The sequence below is a fragment of the Puma concolor genome, chromosome D2, assembly GCF_028749965.1.
Source record: "Puma concolor isolate L17-30 chromosome D2, mPumCon1.1.hap2, whole genome shotgun sequence".
Taxonomy (NCBI): Eukaryota; Metazoa; Chordata; class Mammalia; order Carnivora; family Felidae; genus Puma; species Puma concolor.
The window spans coordinates 38,848,889-38,866,695 of record NC_141677.1 but is presented as its reverse complement, the minus strand read 5'-3'; the positions used below and the strand labels follow the sequence as shown (position 1 = coordinate 38,866,695).

The 17,807-nt window shown below is 49.5% G+C and overlaps 1 protein-coding gene across 4 annotated transcripts in view; it reads left to right on the top strand.

The window, feature by feature from the left end:
- DLG5 (discs large MAGUK scaffold protein 5) overlaps positions 1-17,807 on the top strand; it is a 127,964-nt gene that overhangs the window by 65,613 nt on the left and 44,544 nt on the right. For all 4 annotated transcript variants that reach the window (XM_086680101.1, XM_086680102.1, XM_086680100.1 and 1 more), the window contains 2 exons: positions 12,273-12,532; positions 13,780-14,092. In XM_086680101.1, coding sequence (XP_086536227.1) covers positions 12,273-12,532; positions 13,780-14,092 — 573 coding nt within the window. The remainder of the gene's footprint in view (positions 1-12,272; positions 12,533-13,779; positions 14,093-17,807) is intronic.

Genomic DNA, 17,807 nt, shown 5'->3' with positions numbered 1-17,807 from the left:
TGTCCATCCTCCCACCTCCCATCCATCCTCCCACTCATCCTCCATCCTCCCACCTCACGTCCATCCGCCCACTGATCCTCCATCCTCCCACCTATCATCTGTCTTCCCACCCATCATCCATCCTCCCTCCATCATGCATCTTCCCTCCATCATCCATCCTCCCATCTCCCATGCATCTTCTCACTCATTATCCATCCTCCCACCTCCTGTCCATCCTCCCACCTCCCATCCATTCTCCCACTCATCCTCCATCCTCCCACCTCCCATCCATCCTCCCACCTCCCGTCCATCCTCCCACTCATCCTCCATCCTCACACCTCCCATCCATCCTCCCACCTCCCGTCCATCCTCCCACCTCCCGTCCATCCTCCCACTCATCCTCCATCCTCCCACCTCCCATCCATCCTCCCACCTCCCATCCATCCTCCCACTCATCCTCCATCCTCCCACCTTCCGTCCATCCTCCCACCTCCCGTCCATCGTCGCACTCATCCTCCATCCTCCCACCTTCCGTCCATCCTTTCACCCATCATCCATCTTTCTACCCATCCCTTATTCTCCCAACCCCCCATCCACCCACCCATCATCCATCCTTCTACCCCCACCCCTTTCCATTCTTCCCCTGTATCCATGTGATCGTTTTGCAAGTATTTTTGGAGTGTCTGCCTAGTGTGAAGCACTGGGGTATCCGAGCAGACACTATACCCTTGCTCTGTTGAACTCTGCAGTCTAATGGGGGAGACTAAGGCTAGTCAAATAATCACACACATCTGTGTATCACTGTCAATGGTACACATTGCAAGGGCTATGGAGGAGGTGCTGTGCAGTGCTGTTCATTGTGTAATAGGAATTTGACTTAATAAGGGGACTTGGGGGTCTGTAGTTTCCTTCCTTTATATGGATCGTGTGAGAACACAGATGGAGAGAAGCTTGGAAATAGCGAAGCCCTATGCAGATTTGAGATGGAGTAGTTACTGTCATTACTTTTTGGTGGGAATGTGGCCTCTTCCTTTGCTGCTGGATTGCATTCCAAGTTAGTTTTTTCTCTGCTCAGCTCTTGTTGCACATGGGCAAAGGCATGAAGGGTGGGCCAGTCATTTCAGAAAACTGACTTGCTGTGAGTGATGTTGGCCAGTTCTTGTCTTGTAGCTTATGGACTGGAGACTGGAATTGCTTGGTTTTATGGTAGGAGCCGAGGCCATGTTCTAGTCCATCGATGGTTGCATGTTTGGGGTTGGAAGGCAATCCTAGTGAGTGGCAGGGTGTCCTCTGAGCACTGTCACAGAACGCCCCGTCCCCATCAAAACCATTTATGGCTCCTGGAGTTAAAGCGGGACTGTTGGGGCTTGCTCGAGACAGAGCTCATATAGGATGATCTGAACTCGTCTGATAATTTAGCATGACATTATCTTCTTTGCTTTTTTTTTCATTTACAATTAAAACTTTTTAAATTGTGAAACTGGGGGCGCCTGGGTGGCGCAGTCGGTTAAGCGTCCGACTTCAGCCAGGTCACGATCTCACGGTCCGTGAGTTCGAGCCCCGCGTCAGGCTCTGGGCTGATGGCTCGGAGCCTGGAGCCTGTTTCCGATTCTGTGTCTCCCTCTCTCTCTGCCCCTCCCCCGTTCATGCTCTGTCTGTCTCTGTCCCAAAAATAAATAAAAACGTTGAAAAAAAAATAAAAAAATTGTGAAACTGTCACAAACTTACAGGAGAGTTGCAAGTGTAGCACAAACAATTTTTCCTTCTTATTCCAGAACAAACTGCCAACCTGTGTGCTTTTCATGAACAAGGGTGTTCTCCTATATAACAGTAATACAAACATCAACGTCAGGAAGCCAACACTGATACATAATACCATCTAATCATCAGCCCCCATTTGAGTTTTCCCAGTCGTATACATAGTGTCTTTAATAGGAAGAGGATCCAGTCCAGAACAAAGCAGTGCATTTACTTTTCTGTCTCTTTGGTCTACTTCAGTCTGGAAGGGCTCCTCAGGCTGTGACGTACGTAGCTGTGATGCTTTAGAAGATTACAGGCCAGTTACTTTGTAGCATGTCCCTCCACCTGGATTTGTCCAAGCTCCCGGTTGGATTCCATTTGTGCATCTTGGGACTGCCATAGAAGGGACACTGCCACCTTCTCCCTGTGTCTTAGAGACTGGGACTTGGCTGGATAGGAGCCATTACCAGTGATGTTTCCTTTGATCGCTAAGTGAAGGTGTGCTCTCCGGGCTTCACTGCAGAGTTACTTGTTTTCCCCTCGCCTGCCTGCCTGCCTGCCTGCCTGTCTCTCTCTGTGTGCACTCCTGATTCCCTGTTTTATTTGGTGGGTTGGGATTCATTGTCGCCAGTGGGAGCCTCTTCAGGACTGCTTCTCTGTCTTTTTGACAGGTCCTTCCCACTCTTTGAGCACTTTTTTGTTCTTTGGCACAAGAAAATGTCCCAGGCTCATTTTATTTCCTGCCCCTGCCTTGGGAATCAACCATTTCTCCAAGGAGTCCTCATTCCTTTTAATAGAGGATGGCACTTAGAAGCAAGGTCTGAATGTTGGGTCTGCATGTAGCTACTGGGTATAGTGATAGTAGTATAGTGATACTACTGGGTATCACTGCTCCCAAGTCCTCTCAGTGGCCAGAGTAGGGAATATCTGAGTACTCTATCACCACCCCCCCATTACATCTCCATTTCCATGACTCTCCCCCCCCTTATATTCAATATGTAATATATATCTTGAAAATCTCACACTCCCAGTTATAGTCCAATACAACAATGTCCTAGGTTCATTCTACTTGCCTCCCTTTCTGTTTTTGCTAACTCCCTCTTATGGCAGTGTGAAACCACAGCAAGAGGCAGGGATGATAGCCCTGGATGAGGGTTTGGTGTGCCTTCTCTGCCCGGGGGCTGGGAGTGCTGGCCGCCCCAATCTGAGGGCAGGCCGTCCCTCCCTGCCTTTACCTTTACCCCACTGTCTCCTTGCTCACTTATTTGTGGACATTTTCCCACCCTGGTTTAAATTTGGCTCAGTTAGCCTTTCACCTTGGGTTTGGCTTGGATTTTATTTTTCTGTGAGCGATTTCTCATTCCAGATGTGCTGGCTCCATCTTAGCCTAAGGGGAAGCCCCATGGTCTTTCCAGAAAGTGGCAGAGGGGGACTTGTTCAGGGAGGCAGACCTCATCTCCTGTGGTCGTCTGTCCTGGAGATTAGATGTTGCATATAAAGCAGTGGCACTGTGTACCTGCGTGTGTGAAGCGCTCCATGGATGCTTGCTATCGTCGCTTTTATTCTAGTCCCATCAGTGCTGGACTGCAGTCTCCTCTCGTGGAGGCTGTGGAGTAGTGGCCACGCCCCCATACACGGCTGGGCAGGATGTAAAAGGGGCCACTTTTGCCGTCAGCTTGGCAGCTCCTCAAAGTGTTAAACGTACAGTTCCCGTGTGACCCAGCAGTTCCACCTCGAGGTGTATACCCGAGAGAATTGAAAACACATGTTGACACAAAAACCGGTAATGGGAATGTCCATAGCGGCATCGTTCGGAACAGCCAAGAAGTGGAAACAGTCCGGATGTCCACCGACTGATGGACGGGTAAATAAAACACAGTGTATTCTCTACAGTGGAATGTCATTCGGCATAAGAATGAATGACGTGCTGATACCTACCGCTCTACGGATAAACCTTGAAAACGTGGCGCTAAGTGAAAGAAGCCAGTCACAGAAAGACCACATGGTGTATGATTTCATTTATATGAAATGTCCGGAACAGGGGACCCCACAGGGACTGATCGTAGACGAGGAGTTGTCTGGGCCAGAGGATTGGGAGGAGGGAGGTGAGTGCTAACGGGCACGGGTTTCCTTTCGAGGGGATGACAGTGTTCTGGGATTACGTCGCGGTCGTCACTACACAACCTTGTGGGTTTACGACCTTGTGAATACACCAACTCCGCTGACTTGTGCACTTTAAAGGGTGAATTGTGCAGCATACGAATTATATCTTGAAAACAAGACTCCAGTTGCCACCTTGTCGTAAAAAAATGTCTGCCCTCATGAGGCATAAAGTTTCATTGCCTCCTGTTCTCTGACTTTCCTGAGGACTTTTACAGCTTGAACAAACATCCGGACTGAGATTATTCTTTCCCTTCCTCCCCTTTCCTGTTCTTCCCGCAGATGACATGGGAAGGTTTTCTCCCTGACCCCTCCAGCCCATGTCTTGTTCTCTTGTCCTTTCCTACAGCTGTGACCCTTGTGGGGGGGTGGAGGGGCAGTTTATTACAACGGTCAGTAGGTTTCCCCACTTCTGGCCAGCTGGACTGGGGTCCCTTGGCAAGTGCCACCTTGGGACCCCATCAGGAAAGGAGGCTGGCTGCCGTGGGGGTGGGGGTGAGGGGACATCTCTGAACTGCCAGGACCACGTGCTGTCCTCAGCCTGGGCTGCCTCACCTTCACCAGGACTGAGGCGAAGCTCATTCTTGGGTAGGCCAGCAGCTGAGGAAGTGGGGGAGCAAGGGACACGGGGGTGGCCACAGGTTTCCTCCCCATAGGGCCCGAGGGCAAAGGTTGACCTCGCTGGACAAGGCTGGTTTTGTTGCCTGGCTCCTCCCACGCCTTGTTAACTTGAAGAGGCCCTTGCGGGGTAAATGGTGCTGTTTGACTTGCGTGTTTGCTTGAGGGATTTGTGGGGCTCCCCAGCCCTCTGCATGATTTATCTCCGAGGAAATGAGGCAGGCCTGGCGGGGAGGGGCGGCACGGGCTCTCCCACTTTCCCTGTGCGCGTGCGTGTGTCCACATGCCTGTGTGTCGGGGGAGGCTTGCAGCCTGGCCGGCCCATCTCCAGGTGCCGCAGTCAGAATGCGCCATCTGGATTCTTCTTGGTTGCCCAAGAGATCCTGGGCAGAGGTTGTCAAGCCTTGGCTGGGGGAGCAGTGTCTGCTTCTTTACTGCGGTGACACGCGCTCTTTGGTTAGAAAAGAAAAACTACAGACAACAGTGAAGTCACTCCCCCCACCGCAGCTTTTGGTGACTCCTGAAAGTTGACTTCTTTTCTCAGATATCCCGAGAAAGGGGTATTTCTTAGTTTCTGATGGGCAGGCCTCACAGAAGCCCAGCAAAACTAGTGTTCCTGACCAGTGTAGAGATGAGGGCAGTTCTCTCATCGGCCTCCCTGTGGGGTGCAGCCCAGCGGCCTGGTCCTGCTGTGTGGATGGAACCAGACCCTGGCTTTGCCCCTCCCCTGGGCCACTTCCTCCCCGGTCCTCGAGGGCTGGGAGAGTCGCCTGCCTGAGACGAGAACATTCCTGCCCGTCTCATCTTAGAATGCTGGACTGAATTTAGGTATTCTCTCTCACTGGGAATTGCATTAGCCTTGCTGGGAAGCTAAGCACTGTGTGTGCAGGCATGTACGTAGGTCAAGCTATCTATCTAATAAGACCATAGTCTTCTGATTATGAAAAGGAAAAATTCTACACTAATAGATAAGATGGCTTTTCAAATTCTCTGGAGTTAACTGTGGTCACGATTTTCCCAAACTTCTTCAGAGGCTTTTGATCACATTCCCCCAGGCATGATTCTGAGCCTTGTTTGTAGAGGAAAGTTGAGAAGTATTTGGGGGCCTGCTAGCCTCTTTGAGTGGATGCTGTCTGTCGGGAAAGGAATTATTCTACATGACTTAGGGCTAGAACGAGAATGAGAGGGTAGAAGTCGAGGAAGGTGGATTTCAGCTCATAATAAGCAAGATCTGGTCTTGCACAGTGGTCACCTGTGGTGCTGGGCCGCGGCTGAAACAACACAGCCTGGATCCCACCACTCAGCTCAGGCTGGGAGTGAGCATCAGAAAGGATTCCGGGATCTGCTCGGGATTTTCCCTGACTGACGCCGTCTCTCTGGGAACTTGTGACCCATCCTGACAGCCGGTTCACTGCACTGGACTGTCACACAGGCTCTCATCCAAGCTCCTTATGGTTAGGGCATTTGGGGGCTATTGCCCAAGGAAGAAAGGCCCCACAGTGTCGACTCCAGATTCTGTTGTGGACCTGTGAAGATACCATGGCCCAAAACGAGGTCTTTGTGCTGTGCCAAGGCTGCCTTTAGAGCTAGCTGCTTTCTTGAGGAGGCTTGGAGGACGAGGCAGCTGAGGAGAGCATGCTGCTGGTCTGCCCAGGGCTGCCACCTTGTGGGAAAGCCCAGGAATGGCAGCAGTGCCTTTGTTCTGCAGAAGCCACTGGATGCTTTTGGAGCCAGTGGGGTTCTCACCTGGCTGAGGGGATGTTGCGAGAGTAAAACGTTTGAAGTGATTTTTTTTAACTTTATTTTTTATTTTTTAAAATTTACATCCAAATTAGCATATAGTGAGGCAGTGATTTCAGGAGTGGATTCCTTAGTGCCCCTTACCCATTTAGCCCATCCCCCCTCCCACAACCCCTCCAGCAACCCTCTGTTTGGTCTCCATATTTCTGAGTCTCTTCTGTTTTGTCCCGCTCCCTGTTTTTATATGATTTTTGTTTCCCTTCCCTTATGTTCATCTGTTTTGTCTCTTAAAGTCCTCATATGAGTGAAGTCATATGATTTTTGTCTTTCTCTGACTAATTTCACTTAGCATAACACCCTCCAGTTCCATCCACATAGTTGCAAATGGCAAGATTTCATTTTTTTTGATTGCCGAGTAATACTCCATTGTATATATATACCACATCTTCTTTATCCATTCATCCATCAATGGACATTTGGGCTCTTTCCATACTTTGGCTGTTGTTGATAGTGCTGCTATAAACATGGGGGTGCACGTGTCCCTTCGAAACAGCACACCTGTATCCCTTAGATAAATGCCTAGTAGTGTAATTGCTGGGTCATAGGGTAGTTCTATTTTTAGTTTTTTGAGGAACCTCCATACTGTTTTCCAGAGTGGCTGCACCAGCTTGCATTCCCACCAACAATGCAAAAGAGACCCTCTTTCTCTGCATCCTCGCCAACATCTGTTGTTGCCTGCGTTGTTCATGTTAGCCATTCTGACAGGTGTGAGGTCGTATCTCATGGTGGTTTTGATTTGTGTTTCCCTGATGATGAGTGATGTTGAGCATTTTTTCATGTGTCAGTTGGCCATCTGGATGTCCTCTTTGGAGTAGTGTCTATGCATGTTTTTGCCCATTTCTTCACTGGATTATTTGTTTTTTGGGTGTTGAGTTTGATAAGTACTTTATAGATTTGGATACTAACCCTTTATCTGGTATGTCGTTTGCAAATATCTTCTCCCATTCTGTCAGTTGCCTTTTAGTTTTGCTGATTGTTTCCTTCACTGTGCAGAAGCTTCTTATTTTGATGAGGTCCCAGTAGTTCATTTTTGCTTTTGTTTCCCTTGCCTCTGGAGACATGTTGAGTAAGAAGTTGCTGTGGCCAAGATCAGAGAGGTTTTTGCCTGCTTTCTCCTCGAGGATTTTGATGGTTTCCTGTCTTACGTTGAGGTCTTTCATCCATTTTGAGTTTATTTTTGTGTATGGTGTAAGAAAGTGGTCCAGGTTCATTCTTCTGCATGTCGCTGTCCAGTTTTCCCAGCACCACTTGCTGAAGAGACTGTCTTTATTCCATTGAATATTCTTTTCTGCTTTGTCAAAGATTATTTGGCCATACATTTGTGGTTCCATTTCTGGGTTCTCTATTCTGTTCCATTGATCTGAGTGTCTGTTCTTGTGCCACATTTGAAGTTATTTTTAATTGGAATGTTTGAGGTACTGTCCACAAGTCGGGACACTCCAGTCTAAAAGCTGGACCTTTTCCAGTCACTGGTGGAGGCACCGATTGACGCAGAAGTCAGAACTCTTCCTTTCTCTCTTTGTGTCCTGGGCCTGTGTGGGTATGAGTCCTTGTGGGACATTTTTCTCACCCCTCACTTGTGGGCACCGCATTGGGTGATGTGCTTGGTGTCCTCCAGGCCTCACGGCCTGCACCTGGATACCTTCTGGTATCCTCAGTTTGTCCTGGACTCAGGGGCTCAGTTCTTATTTGGTGGCTTATGGAAAAGAATAATGTTATATCTCCATCTCACAATGTGCAGAAAAAAAAAATATTCCATGTAGTTGAAAGATTTAAATGTGAAAAGTAAAACTAAAACTTTTTAGATAAAAATAATAGGAGAGTATCTTTGTGATCTCAAGGTAGGAAGGAGCTTCTTCAATAAAACAACCAAAGCCCAAACTGTAGAGGAAATGATTGATAGATTTTACTGTATCAAAATGGGAAACTGTGGTATAACATAAGTCATATACTGGGAGAAGATTTTGTAATAAATATAACAGGGAAAGGATTAGTGTCTGGAATTTAAAAATAAGTCCTACAAGAAGAGGAGAGAGAGGGGTGGGTTGGGAAGGAGGGAAGAAGGAAAATCAAAGATACAGACAGGCAGTTGATAGACGAGAAGATGTGTGTAGTCAGTAAGCAGGAGTCATAAGGAGAATTGCTCTGTCTTTCCAGTCATTTGGGGATGGGAGTTAAAAGAGCTCTTACTTGTCTATGAAATTAGCAATACTATAAAAAAATCTAACTTTCCCAATAGCTAAGAGGTAGAGACAACCCAAGTGTTTTTGACAAATGAATAGATAAACAAAATGTAGGGGCGCCTGGGTGGCGCAGTCGGTTAAGCGTCCGACTTCAGCCAGGTCACGATCTCGCGGTCCGTGAGTTCGAGCCCCGCGACGGGCCCTGTGCTGACGGCTCAGAGCCTGGAGCCTGTTTCCGATTCTGTGTCTCCCTCTCTCTCTGCCCCTCCCCCGTTCATGCTCTGTCTCTCTCTGTCCCAAAAATAAATAAACGTTGAAAAAAAAAATTAAAAAAAAAAAAAAAAGATAAACAAAATGTAGTAAATATCTACCCTGGAATATTATCCACCTTTAAAAAGGAAGGAATCTCTGTCACATACTATGGCATGGATGAACCCTGAAGGCATTCTGCTAAAGGAAGTCAATCCATCACAAAAAGAGAAATACTACATGATTCCATTTGTATGAGGTGCTTAGAGTTGTCAGATTCAGAGAGAGAGAATACAGAAGGGAGGCTCCTGGGGCTGAGGGGAGAGGGGGATGGGGGGGCTGTTGTTAATGGGGATTGAGTTTCAGTTTTGCAAGATGAAAAAGTTGTGGAGGTGGGTCACACAACGGTATGGATATACGTAACACTACTGAAATGGACACTTAAAAATGTAAGAAAATGGTGAAGACTGTTATGGCGGCCATGTAAACTTCCAACAAACAGGCAAAGAACGCAGATGTGTTCATGTAGTGAAATCCTACTTGCGTTGCTTGACCGCATCTCAAAAGCAACATTGAATAAAAAGGAGAACACATGGTACGATACCATAAGAGATTTTTATGAATAATAGGGAGAATGAATAAAGTATCGTGCATGGAGATGGGTGGCAGCAAATTTAGGGGAGTGATTGATTCAGGGGGGGGGTGCTGGATAGAGGAAAAATGTGGTGGGGACTTTAGCAACACCCATAATGCTTTATTTCCTGGGAGAACAGTTCGAGACATGTGACAAGATAGCAGGATTAGAGCTGGGTGGTGAGTACTTTAAAATGGTGTTATATTAGGTGCTCTACTTTTCTGTATGTTTGGAAGATATTCTGTTTTTTTCACAAAAAAAGACTTGAGACAGTAGAGTGTGCTTAGGGGTTTTCTGACTGGTTTAAGTGTGCAGCTCTTGTCTGCCACATTGAAGCATTTTTACAAAACAGTCAAGATTTTAACTGCCAGGGGCGCTTGGGTGGCTCAGTTGGTTAAGCGTCCGACTTCAGCTCAGGTCATGATCTCACGATTCATGGGTTTGAGCCCCGTGTCGGGTTCTGTGCTGACAGCTCAGAGCCTGGAGCCTGCTTCAGATTCTGTGTCTCCCTCTCTCTGCCCCTCCCCCACTCATGTTGTTTTTTTTTTTTTTTCTCTCTCTCTCTCTAAAATAAATAAACATTAAAAGGATTTTAACTGCCAAAGAACCTATTATTGCTTTTTAATTTAATCTAATTTTAATTTTTTTAATGTTTATTTATTTTTGAGAGAGAGAGAGAGACAGAGACAGAGAGAGAGAGTGCATGCAAGTGAGTGGGGGAGGGGCAGAGAGAGAGGGAGACACAGAATCTGAAGCAGGCTCCAGGCTCCAAGCTGTCAGCACAGAGCCCGACACGGGGCTTGAACTCATGAGCTGTGAGATCATGATCTGAGCTAAAGTCAGATGCTCAACCGACTGAGCCACCCAGGCACCATCCCAATTTTTTTTTTTTAACATTTATTTATTTTTGAGACAGAGACAGAGCATGAATGGGGGAGGGTCAGAGAGAGAGGGAGACAGAGAATCTTAAGCAGGCTCCAGGCTCCGAGCTGTCAGCACAGAGCCCGACGTGGGTCTTGAACTCACGAACTGAGAGATCATGACCTGAGCTGAAGTCAGAGGCTTAACCGACTGAGCCACCCAGGCGCCCATATTACTGGTTTTTAAAAATGAGTTTGTATTTCAGTGTCCTTGCCTTGTGAGATTTCCTTTGCAGGAAAGAGTTTTGCTTGAAAGAAGAAAAAAAGAAAGCCAACTAGGAAAAAAGGGAGCAACAAGAGTAACTGTCCCAAATGGGCAGATTTGTGGGGTGCCCTTCCTCTCTGATGTCTGCGATCCTGGGAGCTAGGGCTTACATCTTAGGGGAACAGACTCACCTTCCTTGTCTCTGGGATTCTGACTTCTGGCTCTCATTTATCATGTTTATTGAGAGTGGACATTCCCTTCCAAGGGAGTGTTCGGTATCCTAGCTTCTTCTGGTTCTTGGTGCTGCGAAAATCTGATAACCCTGGGTCCACGCTGAATAAGCAGATGACACCCGGTGTGTTGCAGTTGGAAGAGTTAAGCGAGCTTTTCTGGTTGAGTCCTATCATTGGAGGAGTAAGGAAACTGGAATCCAGAGATGTGGAGTGACCCACCCAAGGGCTCAGATCCCCTGTCGTGCTTAGCAGAAGTCAGAAGGCCCCTGGCAACTAATGAAATCTTGCTGTTTACTCTTTAGAGCAGCACCTCGAGTGAACTTCAGTACCTGTAATTCAGAGTAGACCATCCTCTTGCTTACAAGCCTTGCATGGTTCCCATCTCGCTCAGGGTATAGTTTTTGCTTGCTGTGAGCTTTGGAGCTGTGCCCATTTCTGCATCCTCTTTTCACTTCAGCCTTGTTTGTGGGGCTCTGACTGGAGCCCTGCCCTTCTCTTCTCTTTGTGCCTAGACCATGTGTGGTGGTCCCTGCCTCAGGGCCTTTGCACTTGTTCACCTCTGTGTGCTCTAGCTGCTGCTCTTCATTTGCATCCAAGCTCAGAAGTCACCTTCTTAGAGAGGCCTCCTTAAGCCTTAGCCCCTCTATATTTTCTTAGTAGCCCTGATTATGATCTGAAGTTATTTTAGTTATTATTTTTATAATGATAACTCTCTCTACCTCTCTACTTGTCTCTTTGTGTTTGTTTCTGCCCATGAGGATAAAAGGTCCCTAGGTCACAGTCTTTACATGACCTGTCCAGCATCACCGGCATCTAGAATATGTTAGGTACTTGTACTGGGGATCCTCAACATCTCCCCCCAGGTTTGGTGATTTGCTAGGAGGATGTATAAGACTCGGCATATAATCACACCCAGGGCTAAAAATTTCAGTGAAAGGATCCAAAGCAAAATCAACAAAGGGAAGAGGTGCGTGGGACAAAGTCCAGAGGACTTTGCGAGTTTCTGAGAGTCCTCCCCTGCGGAGTCACATGGGACACGCTTAATTCTTCTGTCATTGAATTGTGACCTACTCCCTGCCCCGGGGTTTTAGTGGGGTCTGGCCGTACAGGCACCCTCTGCTGAGCATGTACTGAAATTCTGGACTCCCAGGAGAAAACATGTGCTCAGCCTAAGCCACGCTCTGTCCAGTCCAGGCACGGGGACCCCCTCTTATTGCCTTGAGGAACGTTTTACATGAGTGTAGGGGACTGCTTGCCATTGAAGTTCCCAGCTGCCAGCCAAGGGTCAGCTTGTAAGCAGGTCTTTCTAAGGATAGACGTCTCGGGGCTGCAACAGTAACTCCTTTCTCCCTCTTCGGAAATATTTGTGAGTGAGTGAATTGGCCAGTGTGATTGAGAGGCCTGTGGAATCACATCTCGAGCCTCCCAAAGGCCAGAAGGTGTGGCCTCCCCTCCTTTGTCAGCAGTAATACCCCCGGACGGAGGACAGTGGCGAGCCCGCCCTTCCTCCTGTCCTCAGGTCCTTGGTAAGTGTGCCTCTCTGGTCCCTAGGTGTTGAAGCACAACGGGTCGTCAGAAATTCTCAATAAACTGTACGACACGGCCATGGACAAGCTGGAGGTGGTCAAGAAGGACTATGATGCCCTGCGGAAGAGGTACAGCGAGAAAGTTGCCATCCACAACTCCGACCTGAGCCGCCTGGAACAGCTGGAGGAGGAGAACCAGCGTCTGCTGAAGCAGACGGAGATGCTGACTCAGCAGAGGGACACGGCCATCCAGCTGCAGCACCAGTGTGCCCTCTCCCTGAGGAGGTAAGAGCCGCCCGTCCGCCCGTCTCCTGTGCGAAGAGAACGGCCAGAGGGCCAAGTGGGTCTTCTCTGCCTTGGGACCGCTCTTCTTTGTGGGCTTATTGTTATCTGCGAGGCTCTCCGCTGTTCCCAAGGAGTGAAAAAAAAAAAAAAAAAAAAAAAAAGGGAAGGCACAAGTGACTGTGCGTTTTCATTTGAAAAAATTTTTTTGGAATACTTTGGAAATGTTTTGTTGGCACTCAGTGTGGCTTGGGAATTGCACTTTTTCCTCCCGTCTGAACAGCTCTGATGTGTTCTGATCACCTCGTTTCTTACATCTCCTCATAAGCCTCTCCCTTCTGTGTCATCTACCCGCCCAGCATAGGAGAGTTATTCATCCTAGGCATTGTTTCTTCTAAAATTTCACTTTTTTAAAGGTATAAAATCTGTAGGGAAGTGACCCTTGCCCTCAAACACTGTTTCGTAAGGTACATTCCTGCAGAACGCCAGTTCTCTGGAGGGTTCACTGGTGTCCTATGCATGCTGTTCTCTGGATGTAAAAGGGATTAGTAGTTGCCAGGTTATACTTAGACAGGTTATACTTATACGGTTGCCAGGTTATACTTAGACAGAAGTCTGCGGGACTTCTCAGAGCCTTCACTCTGATACTCTGTACTAGTCTCTCCAGGAGGGGGACACAGTGTTTCCCAATGTAAGGCCATCAGAGAACACACTTTTTTTTTTTTTTTTTGATGGCGCTTCATGAAGGATTGGCATTCTAAAGAACATGCATTCACAAATGCTTCTATAGAGCTGCAGGCTCTGATTTGCAGGGTTGCCTGTGTGGAAGGTGCCTCCTGGCCAGAAGGACTGAGCTGTGTTCTCGCCCCAGTCACCCACACCCAGGCCTTATCATCTGTATCTGAAAAATGAGGTGGTCGGACTAAATGATCATTAAGTCCATGTTTACCTCTTATATGCTGCGATTCTAGCATCGTTTTGTTTTTATTTTTTAAAAATAATGTGGCTTGACTGTGGAAGAAATACACTGTTATTCCTAGTAGAGCAGAGGGCATGAAGTCCTCAGATCAACTTCTGGTATTTGTAAAGGCTGAGAAAAATTCCAGGTCCGGGGGCACCGGCACTCCGTGACTTTCCTCTGTCGGAGGTGCGGATGACCTCACTCGAAACTTCATGCTTGACTGTCCAGTACGGCGGCACGGCCTGGGCAGGTCCCCGCCCCCCGCGTCCCAGCTGCCTCTCTCCCCCAGGTTTGAGGCCATCCACCACGAGCTGAACAAGGCCACAGCCCAGAACAAGGACCTGCAGTGGGAAATGGAGCTGCTGCAGTCGGAGATGACCGAGCTGAGGACCATGCAGTTAAAAATGGCAAAGGAGTCGGAGAAGTACAAGGAGGAGCGGGATGCCGTGTACAGCGAGTACAAGCTCATCATGAGCGAGCGCGACCAGGTCATCTCTGAGCTCGACAAGCTGCAGACCGAGGTGGAGCTGGCCGAGTCCAAGCTCAAGAGCAGCACGTCTGAGAAGAAGGCGGCCAGCGAGGAGATGGAGGCACTGAGACAGGTGGGTGTGGGGCGGCTGGCCTCCCGCCTCGGGGAAGGCAGGGCGATGGGGGCCACGGCATCCGCACTGGTAGCCTCCTCCTGTTTGGTCTGCGTGCTGGCTGAGTTATCGAATGCGGTCTGGGTAGCTGCTGAGCTCACACTTGGGGCCCGGCTCTAGCGTGCCGCAGAGCATGCAAAGGGAAGTCTGGCAGTGGTCCGGGCCTTGGAGCTTAGAGCATAGCAAGAAAGTTGCAGGACATGCACAGACAAGCGTGGGCTCCGCTCACAGGCACTCTCACACCCAAACCCTTGGTTAAGTGATTGTAGATCAGCCTTGTGTTGATGGTCAGTGTGTGTCTCAAAGATTTGCTCACTGAGAAGCAGGATCCCAAGGACAAGGGCTTAAAGCCATCCATACCTTTGGCCTTGTGAATTCAGGAGAGCACCCTCAAGGATTTTTTTCCCCTCTACATCTGAGGAGTCTGCTCTTTAAAGGGATCATCTGGACTCCGGCTGGGAAGATGTGATAGTAGGCTGAGCACAAGGCCCTTCTAAAGCCTTGCTCCCTGGGGCACATGGCCTCCAGGTTCAGCTGCTAGGGGTTGAGTAGCATCAGAACTGAGCCAGAAAGCTTGACTCCTGAGTGATCAGCAAGGAGTCTCTACATCTTTCCTACCTGAGCCACCTTGGCCTTGTTGCTAACACATTTTTCCCTCAGGTTCATGTGTGCGCTTCTGGGGCTTGTGTGGACTGGTGGACTCCTCCTATTTGAGATTCCCTTCCCATCCTGTTGGTTGGGAAGAGCTGCTGAAATTGATCACAGCAGACTTTTATCCCCTTGAAATAGTTCTCCATTCCTGCCTCTCCATTCTACTTGCTCTGCAGCTCTGTTAGAATGCAGTCTTTAAGACTGGTCTGTGAGAAGAGAAAAGCAAGGTGTTAAACGTCGGGCAAGTAGGCAGGGGCAGCATGCATTAGATTAGTGTACCCAGCGCCCTCCAGACTGAGCATGAGGCAGGGCTGATGCCTGAGGGGTGGGGCAAGGCCTGTGAGGGTCTCTGCGGACAGTGATGCCTCCTTATGCCCAGGCGGTGCGAGGGGCTGTGGGAATGCAAGGGACAGGGCCCTGTGCTTGGAGAGGGGCGCTCCTCAGTCATGGGACCTCCTACCTCTCTGGGCCTCAGTTTCCTCATCTACAAAATAGAGACAATAGCAGTGCCTCACAGGGTAGCTGTGACAGTCCAATGGATGCATGTGGAAAACACACTTAGAATGGTGCCCCGTAAAGTAGGAATGATTTGAGTGTTTACTTTATTGTTAAGATGATTATTATGCCTGTCTGGATCTTACTGCCTCTTGGGACTAGGGTGAGCACTATGAAGTTGTTTCTGTAGGCAAAAGTGGGCCGGATGGGAGCAATTTAGTATAAGGGGGGTGGGGTGGGGGCTGAGACTTATCCAGGCCGTGAGGACGAAAGCCTCATGAAAAGGAATATCTACTTTGATGAAATTTTTACAAGACCATGATGAAGGAATTTTTAATAAGCACAGATAACATATTAGGACTTGGGCATTGTGCCAGAGAAACCATCCCTTCGCTTTTTCATTCTGGTATCTGAGAGCTTAACTGTTGGGGGATGTGGATATTAAAGAAGGAAGACAAAACGATGAAGAAGGAAACTTTGGAAGTGACTAGTCAGTCACTGAACGAGAAGGTCCAGGAGAATGTGTAAAAGGCATGGAAGGTGGTAGGACAGCAGCCCCCTCGAGGGGTTTTCAAGGTTCTGGAGGTTAATGGTGCTCTTGTAGGGGTGTGATAGAGCTCCCAGTTTCCCGCGGTGCCAGCAGCTGGTGGCGGTCTGCCGTCCCCCCCTTGCTCCCAGCACTCAGCATGCCCTTCGGCCTGGAGCCCAGTTTCTGGGCCTTCGCAGGGGGCATTGGCTGGATGCCAAGTCTGCCTGTCAGCTGAGGCAGGAATCTAGGCACTGTTCCGAGTCAGCGGGCCGGACAGGAGAAGCTCTGCTCCCGTCCCAGCAGCTCCCAGAGCTGAAACGCTCCGCTCCTTCTCCAGTTTGTCTGGCTTCTCAGACAAGACCACTCCCCACCTGGCCAGAGGAGGCCAGGTCTGTGGCCTTGGCGGTCCTGGCCTTGAGGTGCCGTTGGGAGGATCTTATCTCCCCCATGGTCTGATGAGGCCCCTTGGGATTGACCCCGTCTCTGTCCAGCAGCCGCCTCCTGGCAGGGTCAGCCAAGGTCGGCCTTCTAGCCAGGCTGCCTCCCTAATCTCGGAACTGTCTTCATTGTGCTCAGCCGAGGAGGGGGTTCCTTTTCTTTCTGACAGACTGTGTGTTCTCTACACTGTTCCTTTCTCTTTGTTCCTCCCTCTTCACTGACCCTCTTTCCTCGCTCACCTCACCCCACCCCTGCCTCTTCTCTGCCTGTTCTACCCTCTTCTCTGGAGTGCATTTTGTGGTGAAAAGAGGGCTTTGGGGGGCCTGTTAGGGTCTTTGCCTGGCTCTGGATGCTGCCCTCTCTGCAGCTTCCCCCTCCCTGAATGGCCGTGTCCACAAGGGCCTCCCTGTCTAGGGCTGCTGCCCCAGCCTCTGGCCGCTGGCTGACCAGGTCCCGTGAAGGCTCGCTGCCCTCAGGATGGGAAGGAACTGCCTGGGGCAGCTGGTCCTTGCCACTGGGAAGCTGTGGGCACCGCTGCCTATCACAGAGGTTCTTCTAGATGACAAGTTATGTCCCAAGACCAGCCTCTCTGGCAGAGCTCCTGTCCCATAGAAAGGCCAGCTTGGTCACTCAGGCTGGCAGTGGCTTCCCGTGTCCCTGCCTTCCTGCTGTACCTCTGACTTGCAGTATTGTGGAGCTGAGCTCGGTGCGGGGGGACAGAGTGGGAGCCACGTGTGACAGGGGGAGGAAGTACTGTTGGACAGGGAGGACAAGCAGGGGAGCGGGAGGGCGTGCCAGGAACTTAGAGGCTGTCACATGTTGCCCAAATAGAAGAGACCAGTGTGATCAGGGCGGGCTGCCCGCTCGGGGAACATTGCCCTCTCCCTGGACCCTGGTGAGCCTCTGCTGGGTCTTTCTTGTTGGCTTCGTGCCTGGCCCCAGTGAGTGTCTCGTGAAAGCCAGTCCCTCTCTTCCTGAGCCTGTGGCCCCATGCTCCCCCAGGGCGGACAGGAGGTACGTGTTGGGGGTGCTGTGGCAGAGTAAGACCTGGCCCTGGCAGGCACAGCACGGTGCAGAGCAGGAAGCCCTGGAGTGGCCATGGGAGACCTGGGATGGAGTTCAGCTCCTGGCTGATGGGTGGGACCCGGGACCAGTCACTTCCTGGGCCCTGAGCACCCTCATCCGAATTATCCGGGGACCGGATGAAGGGACCTCAGCTCCCAGCTCTGTTGCGCTTTTAAAATACTCCTTGTTCTTCTCCCCTCTCAGTAAAACCAAGTCTTGTGCTTCTTGTGTTTCTCACATGGACACGGTGTTTGGGGAGCGAATTCATTTTGGAGATGAACAATTGGGGGAGAGGGTGGGAGCTGCCTAACACCCGGGGCTGGCCTCCAGTGTGTCACCTCAGGCCAGAGTGCAAAGACCTTTCCGTGGCACCATATGGAAACACACTTCTTATATCAAACTACTAACATATAAAACACCGAGTAAAGTGTTAATTTAAGTGTTATCGTTAAACCTACTATTTATAATAAATTCTTGACATCTTTAATAGCAGTAACC